We start from the raw sequence: 27,586 nt of genomic DNA, 5'->3' as shown, positions 1-27,586 counted from the left end.
AATAACATTCATCTGTTTATCCTCATTTCACTGGACTGAATAAACATCTCTGAAATGTTTACTTGTAATTTCAACAGAGAAGCCTTAAATGGGAGTGCACTGGAAGGTTGGAGCTTGAGATGTAAAACATGTACTCTATGTCAAACATTTGAAGGCCACTGTTTAATCATACAATCATAAGACTGGATCAAGTGTTTCGGAAGATTTGTGCCTAATCAAGTCATTCTACAGTAACTCTGGCCGCAATTAAATCAAAGGTGTGTTGAAGCGCTGTAAAAGTTATTTCCACTTGAGCCATCTGCAGCGCTTACCATGAATTCATGCAATCTCTGCAAATGTTGTGGAAATTGCCTTTAAAAGGCGCAGTCGACAATGTGCCTCTGATTCCTGGCGTTTTCACATATTTTAATTCTTCAATGGAAATGAGTCGTTTTATGCATTTGATTATTTTTTGTTTATTTTGTGAATCTAATTTCTAAGCAAAGTTCTTTAAAAAAAAAAAAATCATTTGTTCAACATTTTGTAAGGCCCAATATTTCAACCTCAAATGTAAGTTGTTGAAATATGGTCTAGGTTTCATTTCCTGCCATACTGATGAAAAATGTATGAAAATTACACCATTGTTAGTTACCTTGTCCAATGTAAGAATGACCAATTTGTCCTCACATAATTATGTAAAACTATGTCAGTACATTGTGTCAAAATACCTGTTTATACCTGGTGTTAATATGCCTCATTTGTCCTGATCTTGTCCACATTCAGATTGTGCCCCATGTTTAGACAGGGGGCAATTAAAAGATGGATTCTGATTTTGATCAGTTCTTTTAGACCACCTCTGGAAATAGTCAGGCGCACGTGTTTGGATACGAGTGTAGACGGATCTGGACAGTAAAATCATTTCAAATCATTAACCCGCCCTCAAATCATTGATAAAGTGCATATTTTGCAGTTAGGGCACACTAAAACATGACATAATACAACACAGAACATCAGTGTGAATAAATTTATTAAATATAGTCACCATTATTCATTCACAGCCAGTCTTGGTATACGCTTCACTTTAATTAATGTTGTCATTTTCGGACGACTACTTACAGCACGTAATAAAAAATACAAATAAACTACTTGAATCAACATTATTCGAGGCTGTGCTTTTAAAGAACAAAAAAAAACTGCTTTTTTTTTTGTTTTACAAACCATTTGTGAATGTAGACCAAAGCAGGAGTAGCTTACAAAGTAAAATGTTGAGACAAAAATGAAAAAAGCTACAGTAACACAAAACGATGCGTTATTAAGCCTCCACTGGAACTAATGGAGGTTCTTCACATTGAAGCTTACGGTTCCTAATAACGAGAGGTGACAAGAAACGTTACTGGTAACACATTGTCTCCAATTTCGAAAAGCGTTTTCAACCTAAAAAGACAAGTGTCACTACACTGCATCTCTCTTTTAGATGGAAACATGATCAAGTAATCAAACATCTTTTTGCTGCAAATACATGTCCAAACGGGTCAGGGAAATGCAGAGAAATAGGAATGACTACTTTCAGAACAGCTCCACTCGGAACGCCTAGGAAATAAATCCTTAACAAAAGCTTACAAGAAAGATGGTAAAATACACAGATTAAAGAGACTTATCAAAAAGTGTAAGAAGTGTACAAGATAAGAAAATCTTTACAAACTTTACACAAAGTCACAGAAGTACTGTCTAGCAAAAACAAGAGAAAGGAAACAATAGGAAAACGCTGACTAATAAAAAAATACAGCGTTCTAACCAATGAGTTATAATACAGGACATCACTGATGTCAGACGCTTTACACAAACCTCAGGGACAGACACTCCCATTAGTTCATTTCTTGCAATTAAAATGTTTCCATGGTCAGGGCTACGTTCAGTACAGAAAAAAAAAACAGTGCAACATTCAATTAAACAGAAACGGTGCTGTTCTGAACGGCCAGCTCAAAAAACCAGAGGTTGGGGATCAGCATGGCCGCTGCTCGTTAAATATGTCCCCCATTGCTTCAAGCCACACCCACCAAACGGAGCAAACGTACCTCAAAGCCCATTCAAAGAACATTGGAATGTTTTGGGGAAACGTGTCGTTCAGTACAAACCGTTACGCAACATAGCAAACTTCAATCGAACTGAACACACCACAGGTTTCAAATAAGCAATGATGTCATGCAGCAGTGTTGCTTTATCCACTCTATCACCAAAGAAAGAACACAAAGGATGAAAGTGCAACATAAGCCCCGTTTATACCTGGTTCTCAGATCACAATCAGTCCTTTGTCCGGATTTTAATTTTAACCCTTATTTTACCAGGTAAGTTGACTGAGAACACATTCTCATTCACAGCAACAACCTGGGGAATAGTTAGAGGGGAGAGGGGGGACTACGACGACAAATGAGCCTATTGGAAGCTGGGGATGATTAGGTGGCCATGATGGTATGTGGGTCAGATTAGGAATTTAGCCAGGACACCAGGGTTAACACCCCTACTCTTATGATAAGTGCCATTGGATTTTTAGTGACCCCAGACAGGACACCCGTTTAACGTCAAATCCGAAAGACTGCACCCTACACAGGGCAATGTCCCCAATCACTACCCTGGGGCGTTGATATATTTTAGACCAGAGGAAAGAGTGCCCGCCAACACCACTTCCAGCAGCACCTGGTCTCCCAACCAGGAACAACCCTGCTTAGCTTCAGAGGTAAGCCAGCAGTGGGCTGCAGGGTGGTATGCTGTGTTCTTGTCCACATTATGATTGTGCCCACATTTTTGGACAGCTGTAGATGATTAAAAGACAGATTGTGATCAGATCTTTCTGACCACCTCCGGAGATAGTCAGGCACCCATTGTGTTTGTATATCTTAAAAAGTGTAGACAGATCTGGACAGTGAAAACATTTAAATCATTATCCCATTGTAATACTATGTGTAGATAAGAATAAAGAATGTATGTTAGCGCTAGGTAAAAACTAGGCATTAGTGTGCCTGCAACAGCGCCAATCTGCCTGCATATCGATCGTCCCTTCGAAGACCAAGAACCCTCAACATCGGCCCTTTCATTTCTTTGTTTCAAATGGCTTGGAAAGCAAAATACCCATCAATCATAGTACATTTATTGAAAAAATATATACATATTTTTCAAGTAAAAAAATACCACAGCCGATTTTTATTCTAATACAAATAGGGGGGGCAAAAATTATTTCCGTAGAAATTTTCGAGATCGGTCTCCAAAAAAGTGAATGAGTACAAGAATCAGTATGAATTATAATGAGGTGGTAGCAGGTAGGGGGAAGGGAGGGGTTCAGAAACTGTGGTACTTTGGATGTGTGGAGCGTTGGAGGTTTTGCTGGATGGGGGACAAGGTTTTGTTGGATGGGGGATGAGGCAGGGCTGTATGTTGTGCCCCGTTACAATCAGGCCGCTGCCTTCCCTCCGTTTGCTGGTGTGGCCCAGCCGTGTTTGGTTGGTTGGTATAGGTTGTATTCACTAGGCCCGAAACGAGAAAAAAAACAGACCAACAGGGATGGACTACCTGAACTTGTCCAATAAGAAAATCTAGTTTCATTTTTCTGTTGCAAAACATATTGCTGCGCACTAATGAATACAACCATGTTATTTTTTTTAGGTTTGGTTCTGTGCACTTTGACCTCTCTGAGAAGAGGTCATCATTATCATTTGTCCTCTTGCTGGAGGGTCGTCAATGTTCTGGAGGGTTCCGGTGGCTCCGCCTGTGTCCGGCACCTTTTGGCCGGCCTGTCATCGTAGTGACCGTTGCCACAGTGGGGCTCCAGGGAGCCGTTCCTGTCGTGGCTTGGAGTGGCGGCCACTGCCTCGCAGCCGTTGGACTCATTGTCCAAGGTGGTGGGAGGAGGGAGAGCCTCCAGAGATGGGTGGGGGGCAGTGGGAGGAGGGAGAACATCCAGAGAGGGGTGGGGGTCAGTGGGAGGAGGGAGAACATCCAGAGAGGGGTGGGGGTCAGTGGGAGGAGGGAGAACATCCAGAGAGGGGTGGGGGGTCAGTGGGAGGAGGGAGAACATCCAGAGAGGGGTGGGGGGTCAGTGGGAGGAGGGAGAACATCCAGAGAGGGGTGGGGGTCAGTGGGAGGAGGGAGAACATCCAGAGAGGGGTGGGGGGCAGTGGGAGGAGGGAGAACATCCAGAGAGGGGTGGGGGTCAGTGGGAGGAGGGAAAACATCCAGAGAGGGGTGGGGGTCAGTGGGAGGAGGGAAAACATCCAGAGAGGGGTGGGGGTCAGTGGGAGGAGGGAGAACATCCAGAGAGGGGTGGGGGTCAGTGGGAGGAGGGAGAACATCCAGAGAGGGGTGGGGGGAGGTGAGCCCGTTGAACTGGACGGATTCTGCTTTGACTTCGTTCGCCCCTGTGGATGATTGGGAAGCTTCTCCCGAGCCCAAGTTGTGACTCACTAAACCTGTTGGAGGAAAGATAAAGAGCTGTGACTCACTAAACCTGTTGGAGGAAAGATAAACCGAGTGAGCTGAGACATCATGAATCATGTCTGTCAATATAGAGGCACACAAGGGTCTCCACTAGAATTCACATGAGAAATGTTCTCAGTCATTGTAACAGCATTTCATGTAGCTACTTGAATTGATGTTCCCTGAGTGTATTTCTCCCTTCCACAATCGCTCAGGGATTGTGTGTGTTCCCTTACCATTGTGGCTGCTACTGCCATCCTCCCTCTCAGAGTGGCTGGTGCTGCTGTTGGAGGTGGTGGGAGGGGGCGAGGCCGCCCGGCTGGACGTAGCGCTCTCCGTCTCGTCCAGCAGCCGGTCCATGTAGTCCCTGAGACACACAGGGATAAAATAAATAACATTATTTTAAACAATTCAGTCAGCACTAACTACAGCCTGCCAGTTCAGCCCTTACACTAATCACACCACATGTACAGTGGGGGAAAAAAGTATTTGATCCCCTGCTGATTTTGAACGTTTGCCCACTTATAAAGAAATGATCAGTCTATAATTTTAATGGTAGGTTTATTTGAACAGTGAGAGACAGAATAACAACAAAAAGATCCAGAAAAACGCATGTCAAAAATGTTATGAATTGATTAGCATTTTGATGAGGGAAATAAGTATTTGACCCCTCTGCAAAACATGACTTAGTACTTGGTGGCAAAACCCTTGTTGGCAATCACAGAGGTCAGACGTTTCTTGTAGTTGGCCACCAGGTTTGCACACATCTCAGGAGGGATTTTATCCCACTCCTCTTTGCAGATCTTCTCCAAGTCATTAAGGTTTCGAGGCTGACGTTTGGCAACTCGAACCTTGAGCTCCCTCAACAGATTTTCTATGGGATTAAGGTCTGGAGACTGGCTAGGCCACTCCAGGACCTTAATGTGCTTCTTCTTGAGCCACTCCTTTGTTGCCTTGGCCGTGTGTTTTGGGTCATTGTCATGCTGGAATACCCATCCACGACCCATTTTCAATGCCCTGGCTGAGGGAAGGAGGTTCTCACCCAAGATTTGACAGTACATGGCCCCGTCAAATGATGCGGTGAAGTTGTCCTGTCCCCTTAGCAGAAAAACACACCCAAAGCATAATGTTTCCACCTCCATGTTTGACGGTGGGGATGGTGTTCTTGGGGTCATAGGCAGCATTCCTCCTCCTCCAAACACGGCGAGTTGAGTTGATGCCAAATAGCTCCATTTTGGTCTCATCTGACCACAACACTTTCACCCAGTTGTCCTCTGAATCATTCAGATGTTCATTGGCAAACTTCAGACGGGCATGTATATGTATTCTTGAGCAGGGGGACCTTGCGGGCGCTGCAGGATTTCAGTCCTTCACGGCATAGTGTGTTACCAATTGTTTTCTTGGTGACTATGGTCCCAGCTGCCTTGAGATCATTTACAAGATCCTCCCATGTAGTTCTGGGCTGATTCCTCACCGTTCTCATGATCATTGCAACCCCACGAGGTGAGATCTTGCATGGAGCCCCAGGCCGAGGGATATTGACAGTTATTTTGTGTTTCTTCCATTTGCGAATAATCGCACCAAATGTTGTCACCTTCTCACCAAGCTGCTTGGCGATGGTCTTGTAGCCCATTGGTCTTGTAGCGATGGTCTTGTAGCCCATTCCAGATGGTCTTGTAGCCCATTCTTAGCCATGGTGGAGAGTTTGGAATCTGATTGATTGATTGCTTCTGTGGACAGGTGTCTTTTATACAGGTAACAAACTGAGATGAGGAGCACTCCCTTTAAGAGTGTGCTCCTAATCTCAGCTCGTTACCTGTATAAAAGACACCTGGGAGCCAGAAGTCTTTCTGATTGAGAGGGGGGTCAAATACTTATTTCCCTCATTAAAATGCAAATCAATTTATAACATTTTTGACATGCGTTATTCTGTCACTCACTGTTCAAATAAACCTACCATTAAAATTATAGACTGATCCTTTCTTTATCAGTGGGCAAACGTACAAAATCAGCAGGGGATCAAATACTTTTTCCCCCCACTGTATACCCCTTTCACACTACTAAGCCATACTGGGCTGGCCTGGTTACGCGTCCAGGAACATGTGAAAAGAAACGTCCAAGACCACATAGTACAGATGAGCTTGGCAAGATTGTGATAAAAGGGTATTAGATTCACACCCCTGGAACATAGTGTCAACAGTAGCAATGGTTCCCAAAACTAAGGTGATCACACATACTGAGTGTGTATTGGTCACAGGGAATACCCGTTCATGACAAGTTACATTTCATTTCAAATAATATTTTCCGTTATATGTTTAAAAAAGGGGCAATCAGCAGTTGCTACATCGTTTTTTGGACTTATAAATTAATGATATGTACACATTGATTTTTTAAGAATATAACCGATGTTCAACAGTCCCACCAGAACCCCAAATATAAGCTTGTTTTACGCCAATGTTTGTAAACAACGTAACCAAACACTGTATAGCCTCAAAACATGGTTAGAACTATACATCTGGTATCATGGCTGGTCAGTTTGCATGCATAGCTCGGTCTATGAATTTGAGAGGGGTTACATTTCTTCAGCCCCATCCCTCAGCTTTTACCGAAACGGGGCGGGGAGTACTCTTCATTTTGTCTACTGCTGATTGGCGTTTTAAAATACATTTCAAAATCAGGTAAACAAAAATCTCGAATATATATAATTTCTATATATAAAAAAAACATTTGTATAACATAAACACATTTGTCGACGTAATTCAATATTCAAAACAATTAGCTTGGTCTGGTGAAAAGAGACTTACGTGACCCCTGGGTGAAGGCTGTATTTCCTTTTCCCCAGCCTGGTTTGCTGTGCAAAGAAATCATAACGCTCAGACTTCTTCCACATGTAATAAAAGGCCACACATTCTCCTACTGACCTAGTTCTCACCTGAAAAATGTAATATCAGCAGACAACGAGAGACATTATTACCATCGCCTTCCAGAGTTGAACTCAATTCAATTTGAACTCCCCAGTCAAGTCTACGAGGGATGAGTCGAAATGCAATTTGTGAATTGAAAATACAAGCCTTTTTATTTTTGCTTTTCAATTCATGAACTGAATTTCAAATCCTCACGAGAGTTGGAGGTTAAAATGGAACTGACCCCAACCCTGACCACTTCAAAACACATGCTAAATCAACATGAAGATAAATATTCTGAAAATAAACATACTTTTTAAATAAGATACCATAGTATTTAATACAATCTGATATATAATACAGTGTTTCCCCTAGGATTATTTTCAGCAGCGGTGGCAAAGTTAGTGGGGGAGGGACTTGGTAGTGGGCATGGCCAATGTCGTGGTCTTGCCGTTTTAAAGCTAATTTCCTGCAATTCTACACATTTTGCCATGGGCAGAGAGACATTTTCAAAATATAAAATATATACAGTGCATCCGGGAAGTATCCAGACACCATGACTTCCACATTTTGTTACGCTACAGCCTTATTCGAAAATGGATTTAAAAAAAAGAATCCCCTCAATCTACACACAATATACCCCATAATGCCAAAGCAAAAACAGGTTTAGAATTTTTTGCAAATTTAGAAAATCCTGAAATATCACATTTACATAAGTATTCAGACCCTTTACTCAGTACTTTGTTGAAGCACCTTTGGCAGTGATTACAGCCTCGAGTCTTCATGGGTATGACGCTACAAGCTTGGCACTAGAGGTCGGCCGATTAAATCGGCATGGCCGATTAACTAAGGCCGATTTCAAGTTTTCATAATCGGTCTTTTTGGACGCCGATTACATTGCAATACACGAGGAGACTGCGTGGCAGGCTGACCTCCTGTTACGCGAGTGCAGCATCAAAAGGAGCTTGTGGCTGCAAGGAGCCAAGGTAAGTTGCTAGCTAGCATTAAACTTATCTTATAAAAAAACTATCAATCTTCACATAATCACTAGTTAACTACACATGGTTGATGATATTACTAGCTTATCCTGCGTTGCATATAATCAATGCGGTGCTTGTTAATTTATCATCAAATCACAGCTTCGCCAAATAGGTGATGATTTAACAAAGGCGCATTCGCGAAAAAAGCACAATCGTTGCACAAATGTACCTAACCATGAGCCTTTCTTAAAATCAATACACAGAAGTATATTTTTAAACCTGCATATTTAGTTAAAATAAATTAATGTTAGCAGGTAATATTAACTAGGGAAATTGTGTCACTTCTCTTGTGTTCAGTGCAAGCAGAGTCAGGGTATATGCAGCAGTTTGGGCCGCCTGGCTCGTTGCGAACTGTGTGAAGACCATTCCTTCTTAACAAAGATCGTAATTAATTTGCCAGAATTTTCAATAATTATGACATAACATTGAAGGTTGTGCAATGTAACAGCAATATTTAGACTTAGGGTTGCCACCCGTTCAATAAAATACGGAACGGTTCCGTATTTCACTGAAAGAATGAATGTTTTGTTTTCGAAATGATAGTTTCTGGATTTAATGACCAAAGGCTCGTATTTCTATGTGTTTATTATAATTAAGTCTATGATTTGATAGAGCAGTCTGACTTAGCGGTGGTTGGCACCAGCAGGCTCGTAAGTATTCATTCAAACAGCACTTTACTGCGTTTGCCAGCAGCTCTTAGCAATGCTTGAAGCGCAGCGCTGTTTATGACTTCAAGCCTATCAACTCTCGAGATTAGGCTGGCAATACTAAAGTCCCTATAAGAACATCCAATAGTCAAAGGTATATGAAATACAAATGGCATAGAGATAAATAGTCGACGCGTCACAATTCCTATAATAACTACAACCTAAAACTTCTTAACTGGGAATATTGAAGACTCATGTTAAAAGGAACCACCAGCTTTCATATGTTCATGTTTTGAGCAAGGAACTTAAACTTTAGCTTTTTTACATGGCACATATTGCGCTTTTACTTACTTCTCCAACACTGTTTTTGCATTATTTATTTGTTTGTTTATAATATGTTTATTATTTTCCAATAAAAAATACATTTAAAAAGACAGCGATACAAACATTGACATTCACTACACTGTTGAATGGGATGGCCAATTTAGAGGACCAAAACAAAACTTAACAAAACACACATACACAAAATAAAACTAAATCCTATTAGGTGGTACATGTATAAGAAGACAGCATATAGTCATTACAAGCAGTGTAGTTAAGCCAAAAATAAATATTGAGTGGAGTAGAGTACAGAGTAGCAGCAGATCATCAACCCAGTTATGAAGCGGGACTAGACCATTTATCCAGTATCGGCTGCCATATTTTGTAAAACATTGGACTTCTATTGGCGGTATTGTATAGAATCTTTCCATATGTATTACATTCCCTAAATCCCGTGACCACATTTCAAAAAGTAGGTACAGTCAACATGTTTTTGCATTATTTAAACCAAATTGAACATGTTTCATTATTTATTTGAGACTACATTTATTTCTGTATTATATTAAGTTAAAATAAAAGTGTTCATTGTTCATTCAGTATTGTTGTAATTGTCATTATTACAAATATATATTGTTAAAAAATTGGCCGATTAATCGGTATCGGCTTTTTTTTGGGTCCTCCAATAAAATCGGTATCGGCGTTGAAAAACCATACATGTATTTGGGGAGTTTCTCCCATTCTTCTCTGCAGATTCTCTCAAGCTCTGTCAGGTTGGATGTGGAGCGTCGCTGCACAGCTATTTTCAGGTCTCTCCAGAGATGTTCGATCAGGTTCAAGTCTGAGCTCTGGCTGTGCCACTCAAGGACATTTAGAGTCCCGAAGCCACTCCTGTGTTGTCTTGGCTGTGTGCTTAGGGTTGTTGTCCTGTTGGAAAGTGAATATTTGCTCCAGTCTGAGGTCCTGAGCACTCTGGAGCAGGTTTTCATCAAGGATCTATCTGTACTTTGCTCCATTCATCTTTCCCTCGAGCCAGACTAGTCTCCCAGTCCCTGCCACTGAGAAACATCCCCACAGCATGATGCTGCCACCACTATGCTTCACTGTAGAGATGGTGTCAGGTTTCCTCCAGACGTGACGCTTGGCTTTCAAGCCAAAGAGTTCAAACTTGGTTTCATCAGACCAGAGAATCTTGTTTCTCATAGTCAGAATCCTTTAGGTGCCTTTTAGCAAACTCCGAGCGGGCTGTCATGTGCCTTTTACTGACTGTCTTCTGTCTGGCCACTCTGCCATAAAGGCCTGAATGGTGGAGGGCTGCAGAGATGGTTGTCCTTCTGGAAGGTTCTCCCATCTCCACAGAGGAACTCTAGAGCTCTGTCAAGGTGGCCATCGGGTTCTTGGTCACCTCCCTAACCAAGGCTCTTCTCCCCCGATAGCTCAGTTTGGCAGGCGGGCAGCTCTATGAAGAGTCTTGGTGGTTCCAAACTTCTTCCATTTACGAATGATGGAGGCCACTGTGTTCTTGGAGACCTTCAATGCTGCAGAAATGCTTTGGCACCCTTCCCCAGATCTGTGCCTCGACCCAATCCTGTCTCAGAGCTCAATTCCTTACACCTTATATAAACAGGTGTGTGCCTTTCCAAATAATTTACAATCAATTGAATTTACCACAGGTGGACTACAATGAAAATGTAGAAACATCAAGGATGATCAATGGAAACAGGATGCACCTGAGCTCAATTTCGAGTCTCATAGAAAAGGTCTGAATACTTATGTAAATAAGGTATTTCTGTTTTTTATTCATCATTATGGGGTATTGTGTGTAGATTGATGAGGAAAAACATTGATTTAATTCATTTTAGAATAAGGCTGTAACGTAACAAAATTTAGAAAAAGTCAAGGGGTCTGAATACTTTCCGAAGGCACTGTATGTTTTACATATATTTTGGAGTGGCGGCAATGATTTCGCAGCCCGAGGCCTGCCGCTGCTACATTAATATAGGGGAAGCACTGTATAAGATAGACATTGCTTACCTTGTTGGCTTGTATTGAATGAAAGTCTTTCCCATAACCTTTTAGTCCTTGTTCAAAATATCTACATTCGTCTTCTGTCCACACAGACAGCTCTTCTGTGACAGAGGGCAAAGGGTTATTAAGTACCACAACCACTGCTCCGTTCAAATAAAATATAATTCAACTATGACCATGTTACAGGTCTCAGACGCCATCAACAACACACAGACACAAACCAGGACCCATATAAGTCAAGGACAGCTTTTATCATCAAAATATTTCAAATACACCAAACATGACTGGTTAGATATTGAGAGAAAATATGCCAGATATATGAGTGAAATCAAGAGCGAAAGTCAACACTAGTTCACTGCAGGTGTTACCTCTAGCTGCCTTCACATTAAACTTCAGTCTTCTTAAAGCTTCCTCTGTGTCAAATTCACACCTGACCAACTCATAAAGTGCCTGTGGAAAGACAACGGTGAGATTGTAAAGAAGACGGTTACAGACATAAGTGCATACTACAGTCTTTATGGTAATGGCTTGTGTTCAGTAGGTGGCATGCGTTTTGAAACAGTGAAATGTGGAGGTACTACTTGAGCATATGAAAACAAGTAATACCTAACTCTCAAAGTCATTCTGACTTCAGAGTCTGGAATGGCTCTTTGATAATGCGGCACAATGAAGGGGGCTGTGCTTTTACTGGTTGACTCTCCTGTCTTTCTCACTCGAACACCTACAGCCACACAAAGCCCCCGAGCGCCACCCTCTTCCATTATACAATGGTTGGATTTTCAAATCCAAAACAACGAGTTCTCAACCCCCAAGGAAAAAACAAGAGAACCAATCAAACCCGTCGCACAATTTCTGAGCAAATATTGCATTAAACTGCCTCTCGGCTAACTGAACACAACCCTGAACGCCAGTCTGTTTGAACACTGATCTGCTCGACTGTGGTGGTCTTCATACCTGTTCATTGTCTTTGATATGGGATCCCTCAGGGATGGCATCCACTCCTTTCTCCTCTCCTGTTCGTTTTGACGCCTGAGACAAAAACTCCACAACCTTGCCCTCGGGAAGGAACTCGGGGTCCCATAAAAGCTGGTCATCGTTTTCATATACTGGAAGGAGAGAGAGGAAAAAGGAGCGAGAGGGGGGAAGCAGAGAGAGAAAGTCATTTTATTTCCTATTTACCTCTGTGATTGTAAGATATTTCACTTCAACTTCATTAGTGCATCGCAATTGCAAATAGAACACCTTACCTTTCTCATAGTCTTTATATTTACAAAGGCCAGGCGGTGTTTCAGCCTGATACATGGACCCAACCATGATTTCCTGTCCAGATCAAAACACACACTTCACTTAGTTTCAAAAATCAAAAGTGTGCTTCAAATGAATAGCATGTCTTTAAGGTTGTGGCGACCCATCATTCAGGGCAGAGCCCCACCTGTTTAGCTAAAATGAAATAATCCCTTGAGTTAATAAAGCCGCATACAAACATGGTCTCTTGAGTAAAGCAGCACCAAAATACAGGTGTTTCAGCCTAGCTCTTAACCTGGCGGTGGGTCTGGGGGTCAACCCCCAGAATTGTTTTGGCCAGCTAAAGCAAATTTTTTGCATTTCCACACAATCCATTATGCCATCTCTATTTAGAACAACAAAAAGTAAGTAAAAATGCCCACAGTCATCAAGCTTAGTAAGAGGTCATTATTAAATATGTTTAAGTGATTGATAAGACTGAACTAGATCAAATGTAATTCAATAATCAATATTGTGTTACACCTTTAACGAATAGCCTAACAAATGAACTCTAAAAATAAAATTGATAGGTTTTATTAAAGACCTACTCGATATCAAATTTCAGCCAGAACACCCAGCCAGCCCAAGCCGCCTGCACGCCCGACCCCCACCAGTCTAGTACATAACTCAACTCTTCCAACACCCCCCGCTTTTTTTTTAAGGCTTGGAAACAAAAGTACAAAAAAAATATAATAATAAAAAGACTGCCCATCCAACCCGAGCCGCCTACACGCCCAACCCCCACCAGTCTAGTCAATAATTAAACTCTCCCCCCAATACAACTTCCTTCCCATCTTTTTTTAAATGTATTTAAATGTATTTTTTAACAAAAGTTAAATGAAAACACACATACACCTACACATTAACACACAGACACAGTAAACCCTACATATAATAAATCTCAGACCTAATGGTACTGTAGAGCTATTTTTACTTGCACACAATATAGCTGGATTGCCCCACTCAGCTTTAGGATCTTAGAGAAACATTCATTATTGGTTTCAGGTGTGTTAGGCCAAGGCCAGAGTAACAACAGTACAGCAGACCCCCAGGGCCAGGACTGAGCAGCCAAGCAGCTAGGGATTGCCGTCGGCATGTTTTCAATTCAGACTCCTTTCGTCATACTGTATTCCATATAAGGCATCCAGACATTGTTTTTTTATGGTAGGCCACTCTGGTAGACCTACACTATGAGCAAATAACCACAGTAGCCTACTTGGCCACTGTTAAAAGCAGTTACAGCCTCAGTGTTCACAGTAAACGCGCACTGGAAGTTCCACAGGATTTTCACAACGTTTAAGTTTGTCTTCAGCAGATCTGAAATTTGCTCAGTGCCCAATTTTTTTTTTAGGTGGGAACATTGGTGTATTGGCTTTGCTGGCATGCATCTAAAAACAAAAAGTTGAGTTCGCCACATCGAGATTTACATGCTAAAATCGCCACTGGAACTACCATATCTAACGAATGATTAAACAATATATTTACCTTTTTCCAATCCTCAGAAGGGACATAATTTTCATCTTCTTCTGACTCTTCCTCTGCATCCTTATCTGAAACAACATTTGGCAGCTTGACTGTCACTTTTTCCACACGTCAGTTCTCATTTTGAACCACTTGACTTTCCAAATTTTGTTGTGTTACAGCCTGAATTTTAAATGGATTAAATTGAAATTGTGACACTGGCCTACACACAATACCCCATAATGTCAAAGTGGAATTATGTTTAGATTTTTTTTTACAAATTAATAACAAATGAAAAGCTGAAATGTCTGGAGTCAATAAGTATTCAAGCCCTTTGTTACAGCAATCTTAAATAAGTTCAGGAGTGAAAAAAAAACAGCTTAACAATTCACATAAGTTGCATGGACTCACTGTGTGCAATAATAGTGTTGAACATTACTTTTGAATGACGACCTCATCTCCGTACCCCACACATCAAATCATCTCTAAGGTCCCTCAGTCAAGCAGTGAATTTCAAACACAGATTCAACTACAAAAACCAGGGAGATGAGTAAAATAAAAAAATAAAGCAGACATTGAATATCCCTTTGAGCATGGTGAAGTTATTGATTACACTTTGGATGGAGTATCAATACGCCCAGTCACTACAAAGATAGACGTCCATCCTAACTCAGTTGCCGGAGAGGAAGGAAATCGCTCAGGGATTTCACCATGAGGCCAATAGTGACTTTAAAACATGTTACATAGTTTAATGGCTGTGATAGGAGAAAACTGAGGATGGATCAGCAACATTATAGTAACTCCACAATAATAACCTAACTGACAGTGAAAAGGAATATTGTACAGAATAAAAATATTCCAAAACATGCATCCTGTTTGCAATAAGGCACTACAGTAAAACTGCAAAAAAATGTGGCACAAAAATGTACTTAATGTCATGAATACAAATGTTTGGGGCAAATCAAACAACATCACGGAGTACCATTCTCCATATTATCAAGCATAGTGGTGGCTGCATCATGTTATAGGTATGCTTGTCATCGGCAAGGACTAGGGAGTTTTCTAGGATAAAAAGAAACGGAACAGAGCTAAGCACAGGCAAAATCCTAGAGGAGAACCTGTTTCAGTCTGCTTTCCGAAAGACTCATTTCAGCAGGTCAATAACCTAAAACCAAAGGCCAAATATTCACCGGAGTTGCTTACCAAGATGACATCGAATGTTCCCCGAGTGGCCTAATTGTTACAGTTTTGACTTAAAATATCTTGAAAATGGATTTCTAGCAATGATCAACAACCAACTTGACAGAGCTTGAAGAATTTGAAAAATAATAATGTGCCAATACTGTACAATCCATGTGTGCAAAGCTCTTAGAGATCCAAAAGGACTCTTAGCTGCAATTGCTGACAAAGGTGATTCTAACATGTACAGAGTAAGGGGTGTGAATACTTATAGTACCAGTCAAAAGTTTGTACACACCTACTCATTCAAGGGTTTTTCTTTATTTGTATTATTTTCTACATTGTAGAATAATAGTGAAGACATCAAAACTATGAAATAACACATATGGAATAATGTATTAACCAAAAAAAGTTTAACAAATCCAAATATATTTTAGATTCTTCAAAGTAGCCACCCTTTGCCTTGTACTCCCTGTTCACCCACGACTGCGTGGCCATGCACGCATCCAACTCAATCATCAAGTTTGCAGACGACACTACAGTGGTAGGCTTGATTACCAACAACGACGAGATGGCCTACAGGGAGGTGGTGAGGGCCCTCGGAGTGTGGTGTTCAGGAAAATAACCTCGCACTCAATGTCAACAAAACAAAAGAGATGATCGTGGACTTCAGGAAACAGCAGAGGGAGCAGCCCCCTATCTACATTGACGGGACAGTAGTGGAGAGGGTGGAGAGTTTTAAGTTCCTCGGCGTACACATCACGGACAAACCGAAATGGTCCACCCACACAGACAGCGTGGTGAAGAAGGCGAAGCAGCGCCTCTTCAACCTCAGGAAGCTGAAGAAATTCGGCTTGTCACCAAAAACACTCAAACTTTTACAGATGCACAATCGAGAGCATCCTGTCGGGCTGCATCACCGCCTGGTACGGCAGCTGCTCCGCCCATAACCGGAACGCTCTCCAGAGGGTAGTGAGGTCTGCACAACGCATCACCGGGTGCAAACTACCTGCCCTCCAGGACACCTACACCACCCGATGTCACAGGAAGGCCAAAAAGATCATCAAGGACAGCAACCACCCGAGCCACAGCCTGTTCACCCGGCTACCATCCAGAAGGCGAGGTCAGTACAGGTGCATCAAAGCTGGAACCGAGAGACTGAAAAACAGCTTCTATCTCAAGGCCATCAGACTGTTAAACAGCCATCACTAACATTGAGTGGCTGCTGCCAACATACTGACTCAACTCAAGCCACTTTAATAATTGGAAAATTGATGTAATCAATTTATCACTTGCTACTTTATATTAGATCATGTTTACATAACCTACATTATTCATCTCATATGTATATACTGTACTCCATACCATCTATTACATCTTGCCTATGCCGTTCGGCCATCACTCATTTATATATTTTTATGTACATATTCGTATTCATTCCTTTACACTTGTGTGTATAAGGTAGTTGTTGTGGAATTGGTAGATTACTTGTTAGATATTACTGCATGGTCAGAACTAGAAGCACAAGCATTTCGCTACACTTGCATTAACACCTGCTAACCATGTGTATGTGACAAATAAATTTGATTTGATGACAGCCTTGCACACTTTGGCATTCTCTCAACCAGCTGCATTCACCTGGAATGCATTTTCAACAGTCTTGAAGGAGTTCCAACATATGCTAAGCACATGTTGGCTGCTTTTCCTTCACTCTGCGGTCCAACTCATCCCAAACTGTCTCAATTGGTTTGAGGTCGGGTGATTATGGAGGCCATGTTATCTGTGGCAGCACTCCATCACTCTCCTTCTTGGTCAAATAGCCCTTATACAGTCTGGAGGTGTGTTTTGGGTCATTGTCCTGTTGAAAAAAAAATGATAGTCCCACTAAGCCCAGTGTCATCAGCAAAGTACCCCCACACCTCCTCCTCCATGCTTCACGGTGGGAACCACACATGCGGAGATCATCCGTTCACCTACTCTGCATCTCACAAAGACACAGCGGTTGAAACCAAAAATTTGGACTCATCAGACCAAAGGACAGATTTCCACTGACCGGTCTAATGTCCATTGCTCATGTGTCTTCGTCCCATCAAGTCTCTTATTATTATTAGTATCCTTTAGTAGTGGTGTCTTTGCAGCAATTCAACCAAGAAGGCCTGATTCACACGGTCTCCTCTGAACAATTGATGTTGAGATGTGTTTTACTTGAACTCTGAGGTGCAATTTGAGGTGCAGTTAATTGCTGATTTCTGAGGCTGGTAACTCTAAAGAACTTATCTTCTGCAGCAGAGGTAACTCTGGGTCTTCCTTTCCTGTGGCAGTCCTCATGAGAGCCAGTTTCATCATAGCGCTTGATGGTTTTTGCAATTGCACTTGAAGATACTTTCAAAGTTCTTGACATTTTCCGGATTGACTGACCTTCATGTCTTAAAGTAATGATGGACTGTCATTTCTCTTTGTTTATTTTAGCTGTTCTTGCCATAATATGGACTTGGTCTTTTGCCAACTAGGGCTATCTTCTGTATACCAACCCTACCTTGTCACAACACAACTGAAATGTCGCAAACACATTAAGGAAAGAAATCCCACAAATTAACTTTAATGCACACCTGTTAATTGAAATGCATTCCAGGTGACTACCTCATGAAGGTGGTTGAAAGAATGAAGAGTCTGCAATGCTGTCATCAAGGCAAAGGGTGGCTACTTTGAAGAATCTCAAAAAAAGATATATATATTTTGATTTGTTTAACACTTTTTTGGTTACTACATGATTCCATATGTGTTATTTCATAGTTTTGATGTCTTCAATATTATTGTACAATGTAGAAAATAGTTTAAAAAAATAAAGACCCTTGAATGAGTAGGTGTGTCCAAACTTTTGACTGGTACTTTATGCATTTCATTTTCAATACATTTACTAACATGTTTTCACTTTGTCATTATCGGGTATTGTGTGTAGATGGGTGAAAATCTATTTAGTCCATTTTGAATAAAAAGCGTGTCTCGGTGATGGAGGCAAAGGTGCATACTTTCAAAGTACTTGAGCGTCTGTGATCCGCGTATCAGCTCTGCCGTGCCGTGGGATTTGACTGAGCGCGTGCGACCCTCGCTGGACAACTGGTTCTCGTTCCCCATTCCTGACGAGATCTTCACCCTCTCAGTCTGAACACACACCCCAAAGCATTACACATAATTTTTCCCCCAATGGTACATTGAAAGAAGCCCCTTTGCAGGGTGTCCACCCACTCTGCCCAGAGTGGGAGAAAACACACTTTCCCTTCCTTATGTTATAAACTATAAAAAGGCACAGTGATGCTGAAACGTTGGTGATTTACAAATGATTGGGAGTTTATATATGGAGAGTGCGACTATTTTTATCGTTTATTCGCCATTAGTCAGCACCTCCACACAAAGTCATTATTCTGGGTGGGCGCCAGCTTGTTTTTTTATCCTATTATAAAATAAATTTTACCAAGACAAATATGATTCTTCATGACCTGAATTTCTAACATATCATTAATAGTATATGCAAAAAGTCTGATTTCATAACCTAATAAACTCAGCAAAAAAATAAACATCCCTTTTTCAGGACCCTGTCTTTCAAAGATAATTCGTAAAACTCCAAATAACTTCACAGATCTTCATTGTAAAGGGTTTAAACACTGTTTCCCATGCTTGTTCAATGAACCATAATTAATGAACATGCACCTGTGGAACGGTCATTAAGAAACTAACAGCTTACAGACAGTAGACAATTAAGGTCACAGTTTTGAAAACTTAGGACACTAAAGAGGCCTTTCTACTGATTCTGAAAAACACAAAAAGGAAGATGCCCAGGGTCCCTGCTCATCTGCGTGAACGTGCCTTAGGCATGAGGACTACAGATGTGGCCAGGGCAATAAATTGCAATGTCCGTACAGTGAGACGCCTAAGACAGAGCTACAGGGAGACAGGACGGATAGCTAATCGTCCTTGCGGTGGCAGACCGCGTGTAACAACACCTGCACAGGATCGGTACATCCGAATATCACACCTGTGGGACAGGTACAGGATGGCAACAACAACTGCCCGAGTTGCACCAGGAACGGACAATCCCTCCATCAGTGCTCAGACTGTCCGAAATAAGCTGAGAGAGGCTGGACTGAGGGCTTGTAGGCCTGTTCTAAGGCAGGTCCTCACCAGACATCACCGGCAACAATGTCGCCTATGGGCACAAACCCACCGTCGCTGGACCAGACAGGACTGGCAAAAAGTGCTCTTCACTGACGAGTCACGGTTTTGTCTCACCAGGGGTGATGGTCAGATTCGCGTTTATCGTTGAAGGAATGAGCGTTACACCGAGGCCTGTACTCTGGAGCGGGATCGATTTGGAGGTGGAGGGTCCGTCATGGTCTGGGGCGGTGTGTCACAGCATCATCGGACTGAGCTTGTTGTCATTGAAGGCAATCTCAACGCTGTGCGTTAGAGGGAAGACATCCTCCTCTCTCATGTGGTACCCTTCCTGCAGGCTCATCCTGACATGACCCTCCAGTATGACAATGCCACCAGCCATACTGCTCGTTCTGTGCGTGATTTCCTGCAAGACAGGAATGTCAGTGTTCTGCCATGGCCAGCGAAGAGCCCGGATCTCAATCCCATTGAGCACGTCTGGGACCTGCTGGAGTGGAGGGTGATTTTTGATTTTGACCCCCCCTTTGTTCTGGGACACATTATTCCATTTCCGTTAGTCACATGTCTGTGGAACTTGCTCAGTTTATGTCTCAGTTGTTGAATGTTGTTATGTTCATACAAATATTTAAACATGTTAAGTTTGCTGAAAATAAACACAGTTGACAGTGAGGGCGTTTCTTTTTTTGCTGAGTTTACATCCGATAATTTTTTATATCCTCTGGATTTGAGAAGAATGAGGAGTTCAACGGTGAGCCTGTCAGTTGGCCTTAATTGTAGCACAGCATCCAGCCTAGTTGACACAATGCTATTTTCCTGATTTTTGACTATTTTGTTTTTCTGGCCTCCATTGATTTAGTCACCCCAATTTTGGCCATCCTACAAGGCTAAAAACTCCAATCACTTTTGAACGGATTATGACATGAGCTTTGGACCATTGTCTTTTAGACAATGTATATAACTAACATTATATTACCCATTGGTCAAAAGATGCATTTTTGATTGGACATCCTACCTTTGAAACAACAAAATCAACATTCATTACTCATGAATGAAATAGCGGCATCAGCATCAACGCTGACTAGATGTATCTATCATCAGCAAATTTGAAACAACTATACATTTCTGACTGAATGTGTCAACCATGTTGGCTGTAGAATATGTAGTGTAGCTTTATAACAATCAAATTACAACAGTAAGGTGCAAACAAGCATTCCTTCTTTATGACTGTGTTGGTTAATATCCTGTTATTTCAGGAGATTCATGGCACCCACCTTATTCCTCTTCAGCTCGCCAGTGTTTCTACTGCTTTCATCATTGTCCAGATCCTCCTCTTCCTCCTCTTCCTCATCCTCCAACTCCTCTTCATCCTCAAAGTCTTCCTCATCCTCTTCTTCATCCTCTCCATCTGCAGGTGAACCGCCGCCACATCCGTACATACTCAACAACTCATGAATGGGCATCTCTCCCTCCTATGGCACAAATGGAACAACAACAAAAAAATCCCTTTTGTTACACACTGAATTTAGTGGATTTCACTTAAAAATAGACTAACATAAATCACCGGTAAAACTTTGCAATAATAGGGATCAAATAGTCTATATATACAGTACCAGTCAAAAGTTTGGACACACCTACTCATTCAAGGGTTTTTCTTTATTTTTACTATTTTCTACATTGTAGAATAATAGTGAAAACATCAAAACTATGAAATAACACATATGGAATCATGTAGTAACCAAAAAATGTTAAATAAAAATGTATTTTATATTCTTCAAAGTAGCAACCCTTTGCCTCGACAGCTTTGCAGCTTCATGAGGTAGTCACCTGGAACGCATTTCAATTAACAGGTGTGCCTTATTAAAAGTTTATTTCCTTCTTAATGCCCTTGAGCCAATCTGTTGTGTTGTGACAAGGTAGGGGTGGTATACAGAAGATAGCACTATTTGGTAAAAGACCAAGTCCATATTATTATGGCAAGAACAGCTCAAATAAGCAAAAAGATTTAAGACATGAAGGTCAGTCAATACGGAAAATGACAAGAACTTTGAAAGTATCTTCAAGTGCAGTCGCAAAAACCATCAAGCGCTATGATGAAACTGGCTCTCATGAGGACCACCACAGGAAAGGAAGACCCAGAGTTACCTCTGCTGCAGAGGATAAGTTAATGGAGTTACCAGCCTCAGAAATTAGCAAATAACTCCACCTCAGATTGCAGCCCAAATAAATTCTTCACGGAGTTCAAGTAACAGACACATCAACATCAACTGTTCAGAGGAGACTGCGTGAATCAGGCCTTCATGGTCGAATTGCATTTACGTCATTTAGCAGACGCTCTTATCCAGAGCGACTTACAAATTGGTGCATTCACCTTATGATATCCATTGCAAAGAAACCACTACTAAAGGACACCATGAAGAATAAGAGACTTGCTTGGGCCAAGAAACACGAGCAATGGACATTAAACCTGTGGAAATCTGTCCTTTGGCCTGATGAGTCCAAATTTTAGATTTTTGGTTACAACAGCCGCTGTCTTTGTGAGACGCAGAGTAGCAGGGATGCAAACTGCTGAGGGCCCAAAAAGGTGCCTTTTTTCCCCCCACTGAAACATGCAAAAAAATCCCTGCTAAGGGAAAATGCAGGTTTGAACTAATTAAAACAACAACAAATATGATCTACATGATCAGTCTGTGCGTAAAAAATAAAAAGTGGTTCATGTGAACCAAACTCACAGCTAAAAAAAATTTTTAAAGAAAGCAATCCAATGTTATTTGTTGCCTAAACTTTACTGCAAATGACACTTAATTAAGTCCTGAGAAAAAAAACAATACACTAATATTGCAGTTAGCCATGACAGCCTTTAATATAGAATACTTGTGACCACACACACACATCTAAATATTGCACTTGGGAAAAAAACATATTCAAATAGAATGAAACAAACAGGCATTCTATTTTTGCTCTATTATAGTGGCCACTAAAGTAGACGTCGATCAAGTGCACAAGGCTACACGTGTGCAAAAACGTTCCAATGAGTAAAACATGTAATAATCCCTACTCACATGTGTTACTGTCAAGTTCAATGCAACAAAAGCAATATCTTTGGGCTACACGGCACATTATTACACTTTCTACCTGTGGACATCTGTTCTACAATGTGCCAGCAGAGCATGATACCCTTTGTTGGCATAATTGATCTCTTTCGGGCAGAGAGTACATGGTGGCATCCAGCTTAAACCAGGCCCAGCTCCAGCTACACTTCATCCATGAATCCACTTGTTTAACAAGCAACACCTGATTTTCACCTAATTCTCTCATTACGAATATTAACCACATACTGTAGAGGGAAAACATTAGTTCACAGATAGTAGTTAGTTCGTTAGCTAGTTAACATTTCACACAGATTCCCAGGGTCCAGTAAGCTACTAACGCGTTATAACTTGAGGAACGGCAAGGAGTCGTATACCAGTGAATACTATAGTGAAATGGTTAGGTTACTAATGTTAGCTCATCTGATGTTGTAACGTTAGCTAGCTCACGTTAGCTGTCTGACTTTATTAGCCAGCTAATTTTCACACCCTAAACTAAATTATTTGATCAGTTAAGTTGGCCGACGTGAGTGAGACCTTTAAACAGGTCAACATACACAAGGCTGCGGGGCCTGACGGATAACCAGGACGTGTGCTCTGGGCATGCGCTGACCAACTGGCAGGTGTCTTCACTGACATTTTCAACATGTCCCTGATTGAGTCTGTAATACCAACATGTTTCAAACAGACCACCATAGTCCATGTGCACAAGAACACAAAGGCAACCTGCCTAAATTACTACAGACCCGTAGCACTCACGTCCATAGCCAGGAAGTGCTTTGAAAGGTTGGTAATGATTCACATCAACACCATTATCCCAGAAACCCTAGACCCACTCTAATTTGCATAGCGCCCAAACAGATCCACAGATGATGCAATCTATATTGCACTCCACACTGCCCTTTCCCACCTGGACAAAAGGAACACTTATGTGAGAATGCTATTCATTGACTACAGCTCAGCGTTCAACACCATAGTACCCTCAAAGCTCATCACTAAGCTAAGGATCCTGGGACTAAACACCTCCCTCTGCAACTGGATCCTGGACTTCCTGACGGGCCGCCCCCAGGTGGTGAGGTTAGGTAGCAACACATCTGTAACGCTGATCCTCAACACTGGAGCTACCCAGGGGTGCGTGCTCAGTCCCCCTCCTGTACTCCCTGTTCACCCACGGCTGCATGGCCAGGCACGACTCCAACACCATCATTAAGTTTGCAGACGACACAACAGTGGTAGTCCTGATCACTGACAACGACGAGACAGCCTATAGGGAGGAGGTCAGAGACCTGGCCGGGTGGTGCCAGGACAACAACCTTTCCCTCAACGTAACCAAGACTAAGGAAATGATTGTGGACTACAGGAAAAGGAGGACTGAGCACGCCCCCATTCTCATCGACGGGGATGTAGTGGAGCAGGTTAAGAGCTTCAAGTTCCTCGGGGTCCACATCAACAACAAACTAGAATGGTCCAAACACATCAAGACAGTCGTGAAGAGGGCACGACAAAGCCTGTTCCACCTCAGGAAACTAAAAAGATTTGGCATGGGTCCTGAGATCCTCAAAAGGTTCTACAGCTGCAACATCGAGAGCTTCCTGACTGGTTGCATCACTGCCTGGTAGGGCAATTGCTCGGCCTCTGACTGCTAGGCACTACAGAGGGTAGTGCGTACGGCCCAGTACATCACCAGGCGGTGTCAGAGGAAGGCCCTAAAAATTGTCAAAGACCCCAGCCACCCCAGTCATAGACTGTTCCCTCTACTACCGCATGGCAAGCGGTACCGGAGTGCCAAGTCTAGGACAAAAAGGCTTCTCAACAGTTTTTATCCCCAAGCCATAAGAGTCCTAAACAGGTAATAAAATGGCTACCTGGACTATTTGCATTGAGTGCCCCCCCCCCCCCCAACCCCTCTTTTTACGCTGCTGCTACTCACTGTTTATCATATATGCATAGTCACTTTAACTATACATTCATGTACATACTACCACAACTGGGCCGACCAACCAGTGCTCCCGCACATTGGCTAACCGGGCTATCTGCATTGTGTCCCGCCCACCACCCGCCAACCCCTTTTACGCTACTGCTACTCTGTTCATCATATATGCATAGTCACTTCAACCATATCTACATGTACATACTACCTCAATCAGCCTGACTAACCGGTGTCTGTATGTAGCCTCGCTACCTTTATAGCCTCGCTACTGTATATAGCCTATTTCTTTACCTACCTACTGTTCACCTAATACCTTTTTTGCACTATTGGTTAGAGCCTGTAAGTAAGCATTTCACTGTAAAGTCTACACCTGTTGTATTCGGCGCACGTGACAAATAAACTTTGATTTGATAATGTTGCTCAACATTTCTCTGGCTAGGTAATGAAGAATTAGATCCAGCTAGCAAGATACTTAACAATGCTAACAATACTTGTTCCACCACACTTTCTCCCTCACCTCAAACTTTCCAAAAGCCAGTTGTTTTTCGGTTACAGCTCATGAGGTACGCTTCATCACCTTCTAGCCCCCGTCTCCGTGGTCACGCTTCTCACTTACGCTACCTCTTCATTATCGTTCAGGGGACGCGCTGCTGTAGCTGGGAAACTGCCATTCCACTCTCCCGCTGTCTTTCCAGAGCGCGCGCTGATGCTGTAACTAGCAAGTTGGTTGTCTCTTCTCTCTTCAGTCGCGTGCTGCATTCTCTGTTATGTGAACAACTGGCTGAGCCTTGGATACAAGCGTGCATCACTCGTTCGCTTACAGCCAGTATTGCTCCAAACGCCATCACTCGTTCACATACAGCCAGTAGTGATCCAACCCCCCCCCAAAACTTCTCATCGGATCTACATGAATCACGTAGGTCACGAATTTCACTGAATAGTGACTAGTTTGCATGCCTGAGAGTAGGTGAATGGATGATCTCCACATGTGATTCCCACCATGAAGCATAGAGGTGGTGTGATAGTGCTTTGCTGGTGACATTGTCTGTGATTCATTTAGAATTCGATACACCATCCCGTCTGGTTTGCGCTTAATGGGACTATCATTTGTTTTTCTACAGGACAATGACCCAAAACACACCTCCAGGCTGTGTAAGGGCTATTTGACCAAGGAGAGTGATGAAGTGCTGCATCAGATGACCTGGCCTCCACAATTACCCGATCTCAACCCAATTGAGATGGTTTGGGATGAGTTGGACCGCAGAGTGAAGAAAAAGCAGCCTCCAAGTGCTTAACATATAGTATGTGAGAACTCCTTCAAGACTGTTGGAAAAGCATTCCAAGTGACTACCTCATGAAGCTGGTTGAGAGAATGCAAAGAGTGTGCAAAACTGTCAAAGGCAAAGGGTGTCTACTTTGAAGAATCTAAAATATTTTGATTTGTTTAACACTTTATTTGGTTACTACATGATTCCATGTGTTGTCTCATAGTTGTGATGTCTTCACTATTATTTTACAATGTAAAACATAGTACAAATAAAGACAAACCCTTGAATGAGTAGGTGTGTGGAAACTTTTGACTGGTACTGTATATAACTAACAGGTTACTGTTCACAGAGCCATATTCATTAGAACATGAATACTGTAGCAAAAAGGTTTGCAACGTAAAACAAAAAGTGTTTCATCTTGGACAAATTCAGGTAGTCTCTCCCTGTTTCAGTTCATCTTCTTCCAGTGCATGAATACAACCCAGGATAACTTTCAAACCACTAAATGAAATGATTTTGAGACGCACCCGGGCAAGGTCGTCGATCTCATTGCTAAAGTTGGTCTCTCCCTCGAGCCTCTCCTCCTCTTCCAGTGTACGTTCGTCGTCAAAGTCGTGGACGAGGATATCTGCTGAAAAACCAAACTCATGGTCCTCTGCTGAACCTCCTGAGGAAAAACACACCAGGAAATTTTAAGAGGAGATAGTCGATGATATAGTGCTTCATGGTTTATAACGAAAATATTATTATGACAGTGGGATTTGTTCGGACCAATTTTACTTCATATGTGTTAATGTTCTAATGAGGGATAAAAAAAAATGGCACATTCATTAGAAAACACACAATAATATTTACCTGGGCTCGTACTCCCAACGGAGGGCTAAAACAAAACACTCAAGATTAGTCAGAACCACATACACAAGTACAACACACGTAGCTGTAACTTTGCTATAACTTTTCGGTTCAGAGATACTTTTAGTAAATTGTGCGGTTTTTCTGGACGAGGCCAATCGTCGTCTACAGACAAAAGGCCTGAACAAAAACATAAATAGGAAGTACCATACAGTAAACTGATCATCCGTCTGCTAACGTTAGTAGGGTAGTGGATGGAAGGCAAAGTAAAAGCGCGCCTGAAACTTACGACTGGCTCCTTGTTGGCTAACGCCGACGTAAAAATTGATATCAGTGACAGTAGCTTTTTTTTGTGGTTCTAACAAGGAGACCTCTGATGATCAGACCAGCATTGAAACAAGTCAAATCATACATTTCAAGTGAGCGATAATCAAATGGATTGTTCTCTCACAATGTGAACACTTTGAATGATAGATAGCTATTTGCTAGCCCCCTGCCTCAGTTAACTAATCACATAATTACTTAGCTACATAATGTCGCTTTCAGTACGCAGAATACCACCAGGTCAACAACAACAAAAAATGCAATAGCATTCTAAAATATGAACTTTAATCTTTTTCGAGCGGGTAATGTTAACGCTCGTAGTCAGCCAAGCTTTCCCAACAATAGCTACGTAGCTAGCTTAGCATAGCCATCGCGCTAACTAGCCAGGCATCATTGCTAAAACTGAAGTTTGCAAAATAGAATTTATGGAAATGAGACAAGTTTAATATTTTTAAATGTATATCGCTTCTACGTATTTTAGTACATATTTATCGCTTCTCGTTTGGGGCCTGTGCACCCGACAGAATCAACTCTATAAACCTAAAAAACATTCTTATTTTCCCGAATATTTATTGGACTTTGCGTCCTACCTCCGCCATGTTTGAAATCCTGTAGGGTCACACTGGGGGTCAGCGATTTCCCGGATAGAC

General features: G+C 41.9%; 1 protein-coding gene across 2 annotated transcripts; it reads right to left on the bottom strand.

The window, feature by feature from the left end:
- Positions 1 to 989: 989 nt before the first annotated feature.
- On the bottom strand, positions 990 to 27,550 carry LOC106598474 (mesoderm induction early response protein 1). Of its 2 annotated transcripts, XM_045714498.1 has the most exons (14): positions 27,527 to 27,550; positions 26,616 to 26,640; positions 26,288 to 26,427; positions 20,748 to 20,945; positions 18,336 to 18,468; positions 14,152 to 14,216; positions 12,630 to 12,702; positions 12,337 to 12,488; positions 11,751 to 11,832; positions 11,389 to 11,483; positions 7,251 to 7,378; positions 4,683 to 4,813; positions 4,321 to 4,439; positions 990 to 3,889 (listed from the first exon to the last, which is right to left on the bottom strand). In XM_045714498.1, exons 1-14 carry the CDS (start codon positions 27,533 to 27,535, stop codon positions 3,683 to 3,685), a joined length of 1,557 nt encoding a protein of 518 aa, XP_045570454.1. In that variant the 5' UTR covers positions 27,536 to 27,550; the 3' UTR covers positions 990 to 3,682. The 2 variants fall into 2 exon arrangements, with proteins under 2 accessions (XP_045570454.1, XP_014045008.1); XM_014189533.2 differs by lacking the exon at positions 990 to 3,889 and having other exon boundaries at positions 4,341 to 4,477.
- Positions 27,551 to 27,586: the final 36 nt, after the last annotated feature.

This window comes from Salmo salar, chromosome ssa03 (genome assembly GCF_905237065.1).
Source record: "Salmo salar chromosome ssa03, Ssal_v3.1, whole genome shotgun sequence".
Classification (NCBI taxonomy): domain Eukaryota; kingdom Metazoa; phylum Chordata; class Actinopteri; order Salmoniformes; family Salmonidae; genus Salmo; species Salmo salar.
The sequence above is the reverse complement of the archived record's forward strand: the minus strand, read 5'-3'. Positions and strand labels throughout refer to the sequence as shown.

What these genes read in the sequence shown, in the direction of transcription:
- LOC106598474 (XM_045714498.1), bottom strand. An exon ending in CGTTGGGAGTACGAGCCCAG is followed by an intron (nt 26,428 to 26,615) that starts GTAAATATTATT and finishes GTTTTTCCTCAG; the next exon opens with GAGGTTCAGCAGAGGACCAT. An exon ending in CCCCCCACCCCTCTCTGGAT is followed by an intron (nt 3,890 to 4,320) that starts GTTCTCCCTCCT and finishes CCATCTCTGGAG; the next exon opens with GCTCTCCCTCCTCCCACCAC.